Source organism: Neoarius graeffei, chromosome 5 (genome assembly GCF_027579695.1).
Source record: "Neoarius graeffei isolate fNeoGra1 chromosome 5, fNeoGra1.pri, whole genome shotgun sequence".
NCBI classification, from domain to species: domain Eukaryota; kingdom Metazoa; phylum Chordata; class Actinopteri; order Siluriformes; family Ariidae; genus Neoarius; species Neoarius graeffei.
The window spans coordinates 111,713,305-111,728,750 of NC_083573.1; the positions used below are offsets into that span (position 1 = coordinate 111,713,305).

The window sequence follows — 15,446 nt, forward strand, 5'->3', positions numbered from 1 at the left end:
CTTGCTGCTGGCCCAGCAGGAAGATTGACAGGCGTTCCGGCAACTGCTCACGTCGGCAGGGTCCTCGACCGCCACCGCAGTGAACCCTCCCCACATTACCCTCACAAAGATGGGGCCGCATGACAATCCGGAAGCCTTTATATTGCTCTTTAAGCAAGCGGCTGAAGCATGGGGGTGGCCAGTCGAGCGGCGTGCGGCGCATCTACTTCCGCTACTGACTGGCGAGGTGCAGCTCGCCACGCAGCAGCTCCCCATCGACAGCCAGCTCGTATACGCAGACCTGAAGCGAGCCATCCTGCAGTGCGTTAGCCACTCCCTGGAACAACGCTGACATTGGAGGAGGTGAGCCGGCCATTTGCATTCAGCCAACAGCACTTGGATGCCTGCCAGCGGTGGCTGAGGGTGGACGACCGCAACACCGAGGGGATCATCAACCTGGTGACACTGGAGCAGTTCACTGAACGACTTCCGGAAGGAATGGTGGCGTGGGTCCAGTGTCATCGTCTGGCATCGCTGAATCCAGCCATCCAGTTGGCAGAGGACCAGCTGGTGGCAGTTCCAACAGCAGGCGGATGTATCGCTTGTTCTCTTTTTCTCTCTCCTTCCCCTCCTCCTCCTCTTCCCGTCCCCGCCCCGTTCCCCCACTGCAGAGGTGTGACCCAGCCCCCCCCAGCCAGCCCATCGCACCCATGGTGTCCTCCCATCTTCCCCTTCTGTGTCTGTGTCTTCTCCCCCCAACGTCAGTGACACCCATAACACCAGTGCAGAGGGGAAGCCTGGGCCGGTATGCTGGCACTGCAGGGAGCCGGGGCATCTCCAGAGTCAATGCTCCGCAATGGAGGTGGGAGCTCTGGTCCGGATCCCTGACGTGCCAGAGACAGCCCCCGATCGGGCCAGAGCATATTGTATACCGGTAAGTGTTCAAAGGAATACATATTATGCGTTGGTGGATTCCGGCTGTGGGACTGATTGGCCAGGGTTCAGAGGCTTAATTGAACACATAGCAGGGGGTGCAAAAAGTCAAAGTTCCTCTCATGCCAGAATCTGGTCTTCCCAGGCAGTCTCCCGTCCCAGTAATAACCAGCTCTTTGAGGTGTATGGGTGCAGTGCCGATCTCCGGTTTGATAGTCCTAGGGTTAAAGTGGGGCTAGTCCACTGGTAACTGCAAGAGTTTGACTTCCCCACTCGCATCTGTATTGCAGCGTGCCTTGCCAGACAGCAGTAGGTACTAGTTTTATGATGGTCTTTGGCATGACCCAACCGCAAGTACAACTCGCGATCTCCCAATTGAGAGGTGGACATGCTAACCACTAGGCCAACCCACAGTATAGTAGGGGGTGGGTCCTCCGATAATACATCACGGGGGTATCCCAGTGTCGCATTGACTGGGGAAGCTGTCACAGAGCAGTCTATGTCAGCACTGCATCAGGGTGATACGAGGAGTGAGAAGCAGCCCGCCCCTCCTCCCTGTCTTGGGGATTCCCTCGAGGATTTCCTGTTACAGCAGTCACAAGATGAGACTCTGTGTAATGTGTCTGACCAAGTGAGAGGAATCGATGGTCAAACTCTCCAGCCAAATATGACACCCTCCTTTCCGTATTTCGCTATTATTAAGGACAGGCTGTATCAAGTGACGCAGAACACTCAAACCAGCAAACAGTTAACCCAATTGTTAATCGTAAGGAACTCGTGTTCCATGCGGCTCACTTTAATCCCATGGCTGGACACAGGACAGGGTAAAACACTAGCCTGAATAATGGTCTGGTTCTACTGGCCAGGGATTCCCGGGGATGTCCGCCAGTGGTGTGTGGCGTGCTGCAAATGCCAATTAGTAAATCCCGCGGCCACACCAAAAGTGCCTTTGTGCCCTCTCCCTCTAATCAAGACCCCCTTCAAAAGAATTGGCAATGAGATCAGTCAGCACAAGGATATCACTTTATTTAAGTTCTGGTGGACTATGCAACGCAATATCCGGAAGCAGTGCCTCTCCACAATATTTCAGCATGCGGTATTGCAGAAGCGCTCTTCTGTGTTATCTCCCGGGTTGGGATTCCAAAAGAAATCCTGATTGTCCAAGGGACTACGTTTATGTCATGCACACTGCGCAAACTGTATGGGTTACTGGGGATTAAATCTATCTGCACCAGCATCCATCACCCACAAACAGATGGCTTAGTGGAACGATTCAATCAGACTCTTAAAAGTTTAATTTGGAAGTTTGTAAGTGAAGATGCACGTGATCGGAATAAATGGCTCGAGCCCCTGTTATTCACAGTAAGAGAGGTCCCGCAAGCCTCCACAGGATTTTCACCATTCGAATTATTATATGGGCGTAAGCCTCGTGGAATTTTGGACGTGCTGTGGGGAAATTGGAAGGAGGAACCTTCACCTAGTAAAAACAAAATTCAATACATTATCAACCTGCGCACAAAGCTCTACACCTTCACGCACTTAACCCAGGAGAATTTACAGCAGGCACAAGAACGACGAGCCCGACTGTATGACGGGCGCGTGCCTTAGACAGTTCACCCCGGGAGACAAAGTAATAATAATAATAATAATAATAATAATAAAGTTCAATTTATATAGCCCCTTTCTCAAAACCCAAGGACACTTTACAGCAGACCTGGGCATTTTATGGCCCGCGGGCCGCATCCAGCCCTTTGGTTCATTCTGACCGGCCCGCGTAAGGTTAATTAGAAATTACAAAATAAACATATTTTCTAATTTTACCTCATGCATGGACTGAATGTGCATTGCTTTTATTTTGAAGTTGTGTTCAACAAAAACGCAATGCACGCGACATGAACATGACATGAAATCCCACGAAACCTAATCCCGCGATAACTACTTCCGTAATTTGTCCAGACCAACCACAAACTTGTACGTCATCCTTCAAACGGTCCAGCCAGTCAGATAGTGTGACGTCACCAGCAGGCGCCAGAGCCCGAACCGATCTGTAGATCTGATACCTACACCAAATGGACTGATCATCTGTCAGCTGTGCTTCGCATCTCCACCTCAGACGTTCAACCTGACTCTGATGCACTCGTTAAAGACCAACAGAGACTAGATTTCTCTCACTGAACAAATAAAAAACTGAAAAACACCAAATGAGGTGATTAGACTACAAATGTGGGCATCATTATTATAATATGATATATCTTGTTTGATATTTGGAGTAAAAAGACAATATTGTGATGTCTTTATTGTGTTTTGGGGTGAATGTGACTGAAAAAAATGGTGCAAACGTTCACATTTTGTTAACCATTGTTTTGGGAAATTTGATTGAATAAATGGCATTTTTTTGTAAGGCAACCTCATTTTTTCCATACTCTTACCAGTCTTAGCAGCTTGTAAAAACAATGTTATTTATTGCTTTATATAAAGAAATACAATTAATATTATGCAGAATTTAGTTCAGCCTTTTGGTCCAGCCCTCCACAAAATTTTCTGTTTCTCATGTGGCCCCATGGAAAAAAATAATTGCTCACCCCTGCTTTACAGTAATAAGGAAGGAAGGAAGGAAGGAAGGAAGGAAGACCACCAAATAGAGGTGTCATTCCAATGGTGTGGTAGCCACAGTCCCACCAAAAGGCGCACAAAAACTAGTCCCACACCGCCAGCACAGCTGCCGCGATGCCGTACTGGTGTTACTGCCCGCGTCGAGCTCCAAATTAGTAGCCAAATGGCAAGGGCCCTTCGAGGTCACACGGTGAGTCGGGGACATCGACTATGAGGTGATGTAAACGGATAGGGGTGGGGCACTGCAAATATACCACCTGTTAAAACGTTGGAACAAGGGGGTCCCTGTGGCATTGGTATCAGTAGTTCCAGAAAAGGCGGAGCTGGAGCCGGAAGGAAAAACAAAAGTCATGACTCAAACCGCTCTGCTCCCTTGTGGAGACCACCTCTCACCGGCCCAACTCTCAGAGGTTCTCAAGTTGCAAAAAGAATTTTCCAACATGTTCTCGCCCCGTCCCAGCTGCACCCACCTCATACAGCACCACAATGAAACGCCCCCAGTAGTGGTGGTGCACAGCCGCCCTTACCGCTTACCCGAACACAAAAAAAAGGTGGTTTGGGATAAAATCAATGCCATACTTGTAATGGGCATAATCGAGGAGTCCCACAGTGACTGGAGCAGCCCGGTGGTGGTCCTGGTTCCCAAGGCCAACAGGTCAGTGCGGTTCTGTGTGGACTACAGAAAAGTCAATGCGGTGTCTAAATTTGACGCATACCCAATGCCTCACATTGATGAGTTGCTTGATCGGTTTGGTGCTGATCGCTTTTATTCGACACTGGATTTGACGAAGGGATATTGGCAGATCCCCTTGACTCTTCTATCCCAAGAGAAAAAGGCCTTTTCCACACCGTTTGGATTACACCAATCTGTCATGCGTCCTTTTGGGTTATTTGGGGCTCCCACTATGTTCCAGCGGCTCATGAACAAGATCCACCACCCCCACCCTGCCTACGTGGCGGCTTACCTCAATGACCTTATTGTTTACAGCAATGATTGGCCATGGCACCTTGAACACCTTAGGGCCATTCTAGAGTCGCTGAAGCGTGCGGGCCTCACAGCTAACCTGAAAGTGTGCAACTGGGTGGGTGGAAGTATGGTATCTGGGTTTTCACTTGGGTCATGGGCAAGCGCGTCCCCAAATTGACAAGACTGCAGCAATTGCAGCCTGCCAGAGGCCCAAGACCAAAAAGGGGTGAGACAGTTCCTGGGGCTGGCTGGCTACTATTGTAGGTTCATACCTAATTATTTGGATGGCATCAGCCCACTGACTTATCTCACGAAAATGGGAGCACCAGATCCAGTCCAGTGGACAGAGCAATGCCAACAGGCTTTCACTAAGGTAAAAGCTGCACTGTGTGGGGGACCAAGCATCAGTTTGTGAATGGAGGGTGGGGCTGGGGAAGATGAGTGGCAAAGTCAATGCACCTGTTGTCGATTAATGTTGTCTGTGTTTGTTGCAGTAATGGTGGAGGATAGAAAAGGAGGGAGAGAACAAAGAGAAGGGGAGCTCTCCTGACCAGAACACAACTGAGTGTGCACGTTTATCTGTACGAGTGATTAAAAGCTGAAAAGCAATGCAAGTTTACAAAAATAAGTGTGTAAGAACATCATCTTCTGCTTGCTGTTGTGGCAGCGTGGGCGTGGTCAAGCGTAGGTCTGTGAATGGAGGGCGGAGTCAGGGAAGGTAAGTGGCAGAATCACTGCACCTGATGGGAATTAACCTGTGTTTGTGTGTCTTCTTGTTGTCACGAGTGGCGTTACCGGCCAACTCCAGGATCTCAGCAGTCAGGTACTCCAGCACGGCGGCCAGATAAACTGGAGCGCCGGCACCGACGCATTCAGCATAGTTACCTTTATGCAGGAGCCTGTGGACACGGCCCACGGGAAACTGGAGTCTGGCTCTGGATAAACAACTCTTGGCCTTGGCTCTAGCCTTGCCGGTCTTTCCTCTTCCACTCATTCTGCTGCTCAGATCTGTTGCTGGAACAACTCTGAAATAAAAAGCGCTACAGCTCGTGCCATCTTCCAACGTGTGGGGCGCACCCCGGAGCAGCAACGGCACCACTGTAGAAATAGTCGAAGGTGGGTGGAGCACAGAAGCACAGCAGGCCAGAACTAAGTTCTCACAAAAACTTTTATTGCGCTTTTCAGCGTCTTATTTCACTCGCCCACACACACACACACACACACACACACACACACACACACAGTGTCCAGGTTGGAGAGAGCTCCCTTCCTCTGCTCTCCCTCTCCTCTTATAGGGCGCGGTCACTGGGGAAGACACACAAACACAGGTTAAGTCCCATCAGGTGCAGTGATTCTGCCACTTACCTTCCCTGACTCCGCCCTCCATTCACAGACCGACACTTGACCACGCCCCCGCTGCGACAGCCGTGCTTCAGTATTCCACCCCCCCTCAGGAACATACTACAGGTACTAATTTGGCGCAGTACATAAACGTTAGAGTACTCAGGTACTTAATTCGGTTTGTTACAGAAACATAAGAGTACTAAGGTACCATACTAATTCGGCACAGTACAGAAAAGTAGTAGTACTAAGATCCCACACTAATTGATCACAGTACAGAAACATCAGATTACTATAGTGCTGCACTAATTTGGCACGGTACAGAAACATACGAGTACTAAGGTACGGTACTAACTTGGCACAGTACAGAAACGTAAGAATACTCAGGTACCATACTTATTTGGCGCAAGACAGAAACACAAGTGTACTAAAGTACAGTACTAATTTGGCGCAGTACAGAAATGTCAGAGTACTTGGGTACTATACTAATTCGGTACAGTACAGAAACATAAGTGTACTAACATACCGCACTAATTCAGCACAGTACAGAAACGTCAGTGTACTAAAGTACCGTACTAATCTGGTGCAGTACAGAAACGCAAGGGTACTAAGGTACCACACTAATTCAGCACAGTACAGAAACATCAGTGTACGAAAGTACCGCACTAATCAGCACAGTACAGAAACATCAGTGTACTAAGGTACCACACTACTTCAGCGCAGTACATAAACACAAGGGTGCTAAGGTACCGCACTAATTTAGTGCAGTACAGAAATGTCAAAGTACTCAGGTACTGTACTAATTCGGTACAGTACAGAAACATAAGTGTACTAACATTCTGCACTAATTCAGCACAGTACAGAAACGACAGAGTACTAAGGTACCGTACTAATCGGGCACAGTACAGAAACGCAAGGGTACTAAGGTACCACACTAATTCAGCACAGTACAGAAACGTCAGTGTACGAAAGTACCGCACTAATTCAGCGCAGTACATAAACACAAGGGTGCTAAGGTACCGCACTAATTCAGCACAGTACAGAAACGTCAGTGTACTAAGGTACCACACTAATTCAGCGCAGTACATAAACACAAGGGTGCTAAGGTACCGCACTAATTTAGTGCAGTACAGAAATGTCAAAGTACTCAGGTACTGTACTAATTCGGTACAGTACAGAAACATAAGTGTACTAACATACCACACTAATTCAGCACGGTACAGAAACGACAGAGTACTAAGGTACCGTACTAATCCAGCGCAGTACAGAAATGCAAGGGTACTAAGGTACCACACTAATTCAGCACAGTACAGAAACGTCAATGTACGAAAGTACTGCACTAATTCAGCACAGTACAGAAATGTAAGAATACTAAGGTAGCGTACTGTAAGAGTAAAGTTAATCTTTAAGTTGAATGATCCCTTTGCTTCAATCGTAAATTCGAATTTGAATTTTGTAAAAATAAAACACTATTTCTACACACACTACACTCACTGCCACCTGATTCTATTGTGTGACCTACAATCTCCAACTCAGCACTCAGGAATCGTGTGTGTGTGTGTGTGTGTGTGTGTGTGTGTTATATGAGAATCAGGTTAATTGTTCAGGTTTGGTTTTCAAAAAAAAAGTTGGCAACACTCCAAGTTTCTACTGAACTGAAAGCTCTCAGAGAATCTCAGCTCTCAGTGCTGCAGTGTTTCATCCTGATTTCATTCAGAAACGTGAACTGGAACACCCCCTGAAGCCAGATTTCCGAGATTCCCAGTAGGAAATGTGAACTGGAACGCCCCCTGAAGTCAGATTTCCAAGATCCAAGATGGCTGCTCTGCGCATCAACAGTATAAAAGCTTTAGAAATGTCCTGTTTACTCACACTTCTGTCTTATTGGTGTGTCATTAAATCACTGCTCCACTCAGTATTGTCCAGCGTCTCTCTGTGGACGTGTTGCTACGGCATCAAAATACCACATAATGTGATGCTATTATAACCAGTCCTGCTAACAATGGCTCGAACTGTGCTAATGACTGGTGTTGGTTTTCCGAATGCCGAGGTAAACGGAATGCAAGTCAAGTTTGTTTGTACAGCGCTTTTAACAACAGACATTGTTCCAAAGCAGTTTTACAGAATCTGAAGGACCCAAGACATGAGCTAATCTGATCCCTAATCTATCCCCAATGAGCAAGCCCGCGGCGACGGCGGCAAGGAAAACCTCCCCCAGAAAAACGCAGTGTGAGTCCTCAGTCCATCCACACTGACGTGTGACTCAGCTTCATTTTTATTCAAGCTACTGACAGTGAAGAGAGCAACAAACTCCGCCCACTGATATTAATCTGTTTTGGGAAGTCCAGCATCTGATTATCAGTTATGAGCTGAATTTATACTGCTGGCTTTTTTTATTTCAACCCCTGTGCATTAATCACGCCACCTGTTTACAGTTTTTCTCAATTGCTAAAACACTAAACCCTATTGTCTGAACCAAATGCTCAGTTGCCTGAACCCACTGATTGAATCAATCACTCTTTTGGCAAAACCATAAGCACTTTTCACCTGTTGAGACACAACTTGCCAACACATTTTCATTGTGACGCACCCGTGCTGCATAATGGTGAGCACAGGTCGCAAAAGTCAAACACAATTAAAGCACAGGTGTCACCACTTGAACACAACAACTCAAAACTGATCACACATTTGGCTAATGATGTGAGGAACATGTAAGCCAGTTCAGAGAGCACTGGTTTGTGAGGCCCTACAATGGATAGAAATCTGAGAGGAGGAGTTTGTGTGAGAGGAGGTCGAGGTGGTCAGTGAAGATAAAGAACAGTAATATCTGATGAAATCAGAGCTACTGTGATTGACCATGTTCTTGTCCATGGTATGAGCATGAGGGAGGCTGGAGGAAGGGTACAACCAAACATCAGTAGATTCACTGTGTCCACCATAATCCGAAGACTTATGCTGCTTTTCCACTACAAACGCGGCTGAGCCGTGCCGTGCTGAGTCGAGCTGAGTCGAGCTGAGCGGGGCTGTTGGAGTTGCATTTCGACTACAACCGCGCTGAACCGTGCTGGCTGGAAGTGGGTGGACACATTGGGTGGAGTTAGCGAAAGTGGGTGGACGTCACGTGATGTCGTTAAGCAGCGCAAACAGTGACATCAGTGACAGTGGCGGAACAAGTCAGAGCCGGGCCGGGGGCGGGGCAAATGACCGGGCACTTTATTAAAGCTTATCATAACATCATTTTAGGCTACAAAATGTCCGCAACTGCGGTGTTTACCAATTTCAACACTACCGGGTGCAACTATGTTATTTAGTACATCAAGTCCTTCAAACGAACATGTAACTCAGAAACAAAAAACATTAGGATACTGTACATGGCTCATAATAAAACATCAATAGCCTATACTGCGCACATGATTTGAAGGGCATACGAATGAGCGCTCAGAGGTTGCAACGGTGACAGGAAGAGTCAGAAATAAAAGGAGGGCGGTGCAAACCTCACTGAATGCACTGTGTTTACCAATTTCAACACTACGGGGTGCAACTATGTTATTTTGTACATTAAGTCCTTCAAACGAACATGTAACTCAAACAAAAAAACATTCGGCGACATACTGTACATGGCTCATAATAAAACATCAATAGCCTACTGCGCGCATTATTTGAAGGGCATACGACGAGCCTTGCGCTCCACGAACTCGTCCACGATGCTCTTCACTGATTCAGTGATCTTTTAAGCGGTAGTCTCACGACCCGGATAGTAAACAATAAACATGGAGGACATGGAGTCGTTAGTGTTGCTGGTCTTGGTGCTGTGGCTTGTTGTCACCGACAACGCCAACAGATACTGGCAAGAGCGTATAGATGAGACGAGGCGCATAAGGCTTCAGAAATTCTCGCAATTCGTAATTATTCTTCTTCCGGGTTTGCGGTGTTTACAGATCCCAGCGCGCTCGCGGGGCGTGTGTGGGCATGTGAGGACACTCCTCCTCACCAATCAGTGCACAGGGGAGTGTCTGCTCACGCCCCCAGCCTCACTCGGCACGGTTTGGCTCGCTTCAGCCCCACTCCAAAACGGTGCGAGTTTTAGGGGCTAAGCAGGGCTGAAGTGAGCTGAGTCGTGCTGTTTTTTGGTAGTCGAAACGCGAGCCGTGTCGGGCTGAAGTGAGCTGAAGCGAGCTGAAAAAGGGTAGTGGAAAAGGGCCATTTGAGAAGAGAACAGGTAATTATCTTTTTTGACATTATAGTACAGTATGTAAATGTTGACAGCAATTACTGTATGACATACTACATACTGTACCACAGTATACTTTAAGTAAATATATGTTTCAGTCCATCACTGTACCAATGTACTGTAGTATTGTAATGGAGGGTTGGTCTAACTGTCTGTAGGCCTAGTATTCCATGTATAGTTTTTGTAACTGCATGTTCTCTTTTTGTAGAATTGAAAGACTGCCACATGGGGGTGGGAGGACGGGTATGTTCTCCCCACACCAAGAGACCCTAATTGTTGATATGGTCTGTAAGAACAACGCTGTTAAACTGAGTGAAATTGAGCAGAAGATCATTGAGGACCATGTAAATTTTGAGGGTATCAACAGTGTCAGCCTCTCTACTGTTGATCGTGTCCTCAAGCGCAACAGACTGCGCATGAAACAGCTGTACAGAGTGCCCTTTGATCGCAACTCCGACAGAGTCAAAGAGCAAAGATTCCAGTATGTACAGGTTGGTATATATCCAGACACATTCAGTGTTGATTACTCTAAGTAGTGATTTACTGTAGTGGCCTAAATCACTTTCTGTATCACTTACAAAACTATATCTATTTCTACAGAGGGTTTTTCAACTGGATGCAATGGAAAGACCCCATGAATACATCTACATGGATGAAGCTGGGTTTAATCTCACCAAAAGGAGAAGGAGAGGCTGTAATGTGATTGGCCATCGGGCCATTGTTGGTGTCAATGTCACATTATGTGCTGCCATCAGCAATCATGGGGTTGTCCACCATCATGCCAACCTGGGGCCCTACAACACTCACCAGCTCCTCATTTTCCTCAATCACATGCGAGATGCTCTGTTAGGGCAGCAGGATGAGCATCCCATCTATGTTGTTGTTTGGGACAATGTGAGTTTTCACAGAGCCCTCCGGGTTAGAGAGTGGTTCAATACGAACCAAGGTTTTATCAATCTTTGCCTTCCACCGTACTCCCCTTTCCTAAACCCCATTGAGGAATTCTTCTCCTCATGGCGGTGGCAGGTATATGAACGCCAACCTTACACCAGGGTAAATCTCCTGCAAGCCATGGAACTTGCCTGTGGTGACATAGGTGTGGAGGCATGCCAAGCCTGGATACGGCATGCCAGGGGTTTTTTCCCCCGTCGCCTGGCCAGACAAAATGTGGCCTGTGATGTGGATGAAGTCCTGTGGCCTGACCAGTACGGAGACGTGATGCTGTGGCTGAGTAATGCACTTATTTGTATATTTTTGTACTTTATTTTTACACGGGCTTACTGTACACAAGTGGCAAATGCACAAGATTTCTGCTTGTGCATTTACATGTAGCACTTGTAAAAACAAGATTTCTGTTTTTTGTCTTTTTGTACAAGTGCTAAATGCAGTTTTTTTGTTTTGCAACATGCATTTAGCCTACAGTGAACAATAAACATTTATTTCTCCAGCTTCATGTCCTGAGCATTGTGTTTTCTATTTTTCTATGTCGTGTTTAGTGACTGCTCAGTAGTGTTTTTAATTTTGATTGACTCGGGGCACGATTTGACAACATAGTTCAGTTTTGAGCCCAGATTGAACTGTTTTGAGGTGAAAGTTTGGTTTTGCAAGAAGAGTCTGAGGTTTTGTGAATGTAGCTTGAAAACTGGGTTTTGTGTTCACAGTTTAGAGAAAAGGAGAGCAGCTTTCAAGAAACGTGTCTTAGCAATCGAAAAAAACTGTAAAAGAGGTGTCTAATACCCTGTCCACACTAGGGATTTTGTACCGATACGAAACTACTTTCGTACCGCAACACCTGTCCACACTAGCGACTATACCGGTACTGTAGCGGTATAACTGTATTGGTACGAAACCCACAAATGTATGGGTTTCGTACCGGTACAGTATTGGTACTGTAGCGCTTCGCTGTAGTGTGGACAGATGAAGCGGCTCTGTATCGATACAAATATAATGCGCAAAGTCACACACCTCAATCGATGTCTTCACTGAATAAAATATAGGGTGTTCACACGGCACATATTTGCATCGATGCTGCACCGATGTATTTTGTTGCAATATATCTTACACCGGTGTAAATTTTGCGCAGCGTTCACACGTCACAACCCTGCTTACTAGAGAGAAGCGTGTTAGCACCGGTGCAGCCCCACTTGCGGTCACACGGCAGTTTCTGCGACCGTGTTATAGTAGCAAAAACTTTATTACTATCATTTCCTTTGATAGTAATAAAGTTTTGATATTTCCTTTTATTACTATCATTTCCTATCATTATTACTATCATTTCCGATAGTAATAATGCGGAAATGAAATATGCGCATGCGTGAAAATGTACTTCTTTTTCCCGGTTGTCATGGCATCACCAAGCGCTGGGAAAACAACGTGGATGAAGACACCAGTGTTGCCAGATATTGCTGACGTTTTCCATCCCAAAATATGTTCAAATCCGTCAAAATGCACTTAAAACTGCCAAATCTGGCAACACTGGAAGACACGCAGTTCTGTTGTTGATATTCGCCATTTTGGAAGCGCAAAATACCAGGATGCAAGTTATGCAATGCCCGTATGTAATCAACTCTCCTCACGCGTAGCGGGTCTACCCCTGTAGCGTTCAGACGTCCCATTTTATATCGGTGCTGCCCCGCAAACTAGCATTTACTCCGGAGTAAATTTCTTAAACCACCTCCCGAGCAGGGTTAGATTTGCACCGGTTTAAGCAGCTTTCAGGGGCTACACCGGTATAACTTTGTACCGTGTGAACGCTCTACCGGGGCAGCCCCGGTGCTACACCGGAGTAAAAGTTGCCGTGTGAACACCCCTATAGTGAAGAACGGAGATTCGTTTGTTTCTTTCTCAACTGCCTCGCGCGTTTTATACGATTCGACTGAATAAATGACCACCAGAGATACAGACTGTACACTGACAACAAAAAGCACACACACGCTGTTTCATCCGCCATATTCTCGGAAGGAAGTTACTCGGTAACCACGGAAACATTTCGCGCACGCGCATTTCAACTACTGTGAAAGAAAACCACAAACATTTCTCGCTAGTGTGGACAGATGCACGAAACTGTACCGATATACTTTGTATCGATACAGTTACACCACTATCGTACCGGTATATGTGTGAACACAGCTTAACATGACGGCGAGGCATCAACGACCGTTTGAAATTGATCTCGTTTCCTGTCTGTGTTCAAACTCCTCCAGTTGAAGGCTAACATAGATGTATCCTCGCTGCTGCTTATTACCCATAAATCTGTGCGGAAACTCCTTCAAACAATGGACTAAAATAATTGTGGATGAAGCTTTGTAGAAAAGCAAACTCGTACAAATGTAACTCTTTCCCCTGCATAACTTTTTTCAAAAATCTTTCAAGAAATAAACACACAGTACCAGTGTTGTGGTACTTGAGACTTTTTGAAGGTCCCGGTCTTGTCTCGGAATCGACCGCATTTTCACTCGGTCTTGCCTCGGTCTCAGATATAGAGGACTCCGGGTTTTATTTCAAGACCACCACTGTGGGGATGTCGCTAAATTACCTGTGCATTGTCTGATTTATTTGTAAACATCATTACTGTGATTGGATGTAAAACTTCCTGCTTCAAATGCGGCCAATAATGTGACTTATTGCTAATTTAAAATGTTTCTTCCTGTTAACGGCTGTCACCCTCCCCCACCCCTGCACACACACTGGTCTGGTCCTGGTCTTGACTCAGTCTCATCCTGCTTTGGTCTTGACTTGGTCTCGGTTTAGATGGTCTTGACTACATTCTTGTACAATCTTACAACCTGGTGACTGTAACCAGAAATTTGTCTGATATGATTTGTGAGGCAGGCGGCACGGTGGTGTAGTGGCTAACACTGTCGCCTCACAGCAAGAAGGTCTGGGTTCGAGCCCCGTGGCCGGCGAGGGCCTTTCTGTGTGGAGTTTGCATGTTCTCCCCGTGTCCGCGTGGGTTTCCTCCGGGTGCTCCGGTTTCCCCCACAGTCCAAAGACATGCAGGTTAGGTTAACTGGTGACTCTAAATTGACCGTAGGTGTGAATGTGAGTGTGAATGGTTGTCTGTGTCTATGTGTCAGCCCTGTGATGACCTGGCGACTTGTCCAGGGTGAACCCCGCCTTTCGCCCGTAGTCAGCTGGGATAGGCTCCAGCTCGCCTGCGACCCTGTAGAACAGGATAAAGCGGCTACAGATAATGGATGAATGGATTTGTGAGGCATCTCCTCGTCAACTAACTAACGTTAGCTACCTAAGTTGCTTAAAACCAACAAGTTTAGTTACATGGCGTGCCGACATCACACGTTGCCATAAACACGATCCGAAAAGGTCCTTCGAAATGAATGTTCTTCGAAGATTCCGTCAGTGGAAAGTCCTGCCTTCTGAGACACCTGTCGATTTCAGCAGCGACGCAGCAAGGCAACACCCTTCTGTTTTGAACACACCTTCATTAAACGTATAAAACTCACCACTGTTCAGAATTATATCACGAATAGAAGAGGAAATCTGCCCCACACTCCACCACAGCAGGTCCTGAGCTAAATGTAGTTACCCACCTGTCCTGAAGAGGGCGCTAATATAGCAGCCTGTATGTAAAAGCCCAAAACAGTGTGGCTTGTTTGTTAGTGCGTAGTGATCTGTACTGACAAAACCTTTTACCTAAAACATCACACACTGAGAGGAAAACCAGGGTGTGGCGGGTGTTCGGGATTAATCCCCCATTTCTCACTAACTTAGTCTTGGCCTGTGTGTGTGTGTGTGTGTGTGTGTGTGTGTGTGAGAGAGAGAGAGAGAGTGAGTGAGTGAGTGAGTGAGTGAGAGACAGAGAGAAAGTGTTCTGTCAAAAACAGAGCCTACCCTGGGAATTAGAAGTACACAAGACAAACACACACACACACTTACTCGAGACCGGTGTAACGGGTTGTCAAAGTTTGTTCCTTCAGGTGCGAGGAGCAGCCATCCTCCATATATAGGGTTAGCCTGAAAGGGGGGAAACACACACACACACACACAGGATGTGTGAAGAGGAATTGATTTTCACTAAATGTTTCTTTAAAAGTTTCCTCAGGATTGTGCCTCTTTAATTCATTAATGCCGTGACTTTAGTTGTTGACACTTTCACAAGAATCATGATGACTGTTTTATTCTTAAAGACGATAATTATCGATTTGTTTATTAAGTTGGTATTTTAGGTAAAGCTAATTCAATGCTAACTCTCAGTTAGTTTGCACTAAATATATTACGAATCACTTAATAAAATTCAAACATTTAAAACTTTAGCTAATGATAATTTTAATAATAGTTTTATGTAAAATGTAAAGAATGTTTGTTGTTGAGTCTAAACTGGCAGCTTTTGACATGTTTATAAGAAGTGTGTGTGTGTGTGTG

General features: G+C 46.2%; 1 protein-coding gene across 4 annotated transcripts in view; it reads right to left on the minus strand.

The window, feature by feature from the left end:
• Positions 1 to 15,446, minus strand: part of si:ch73-103b11.2 (trichohyalin) — a 299,632-nt gene that overhangs the window by 243,625 nt on the left and 40,561 nt on the right. For all 4 annotated transcript variants that reach the window (XM_060922770.1, XM_060922768.1, XM_060922767.1 and 1 more), the window contains exon 3: positions 14,961 to 15,038. In XM_060922770.1, coding sequence (XP_060778753.1) covers positions 14,961 to 15,038 — 78 coding nt within the window. The remainder of the gene's footprint in view (positions 1 to 14,960; positions 15,039 to 15,446) is intronic.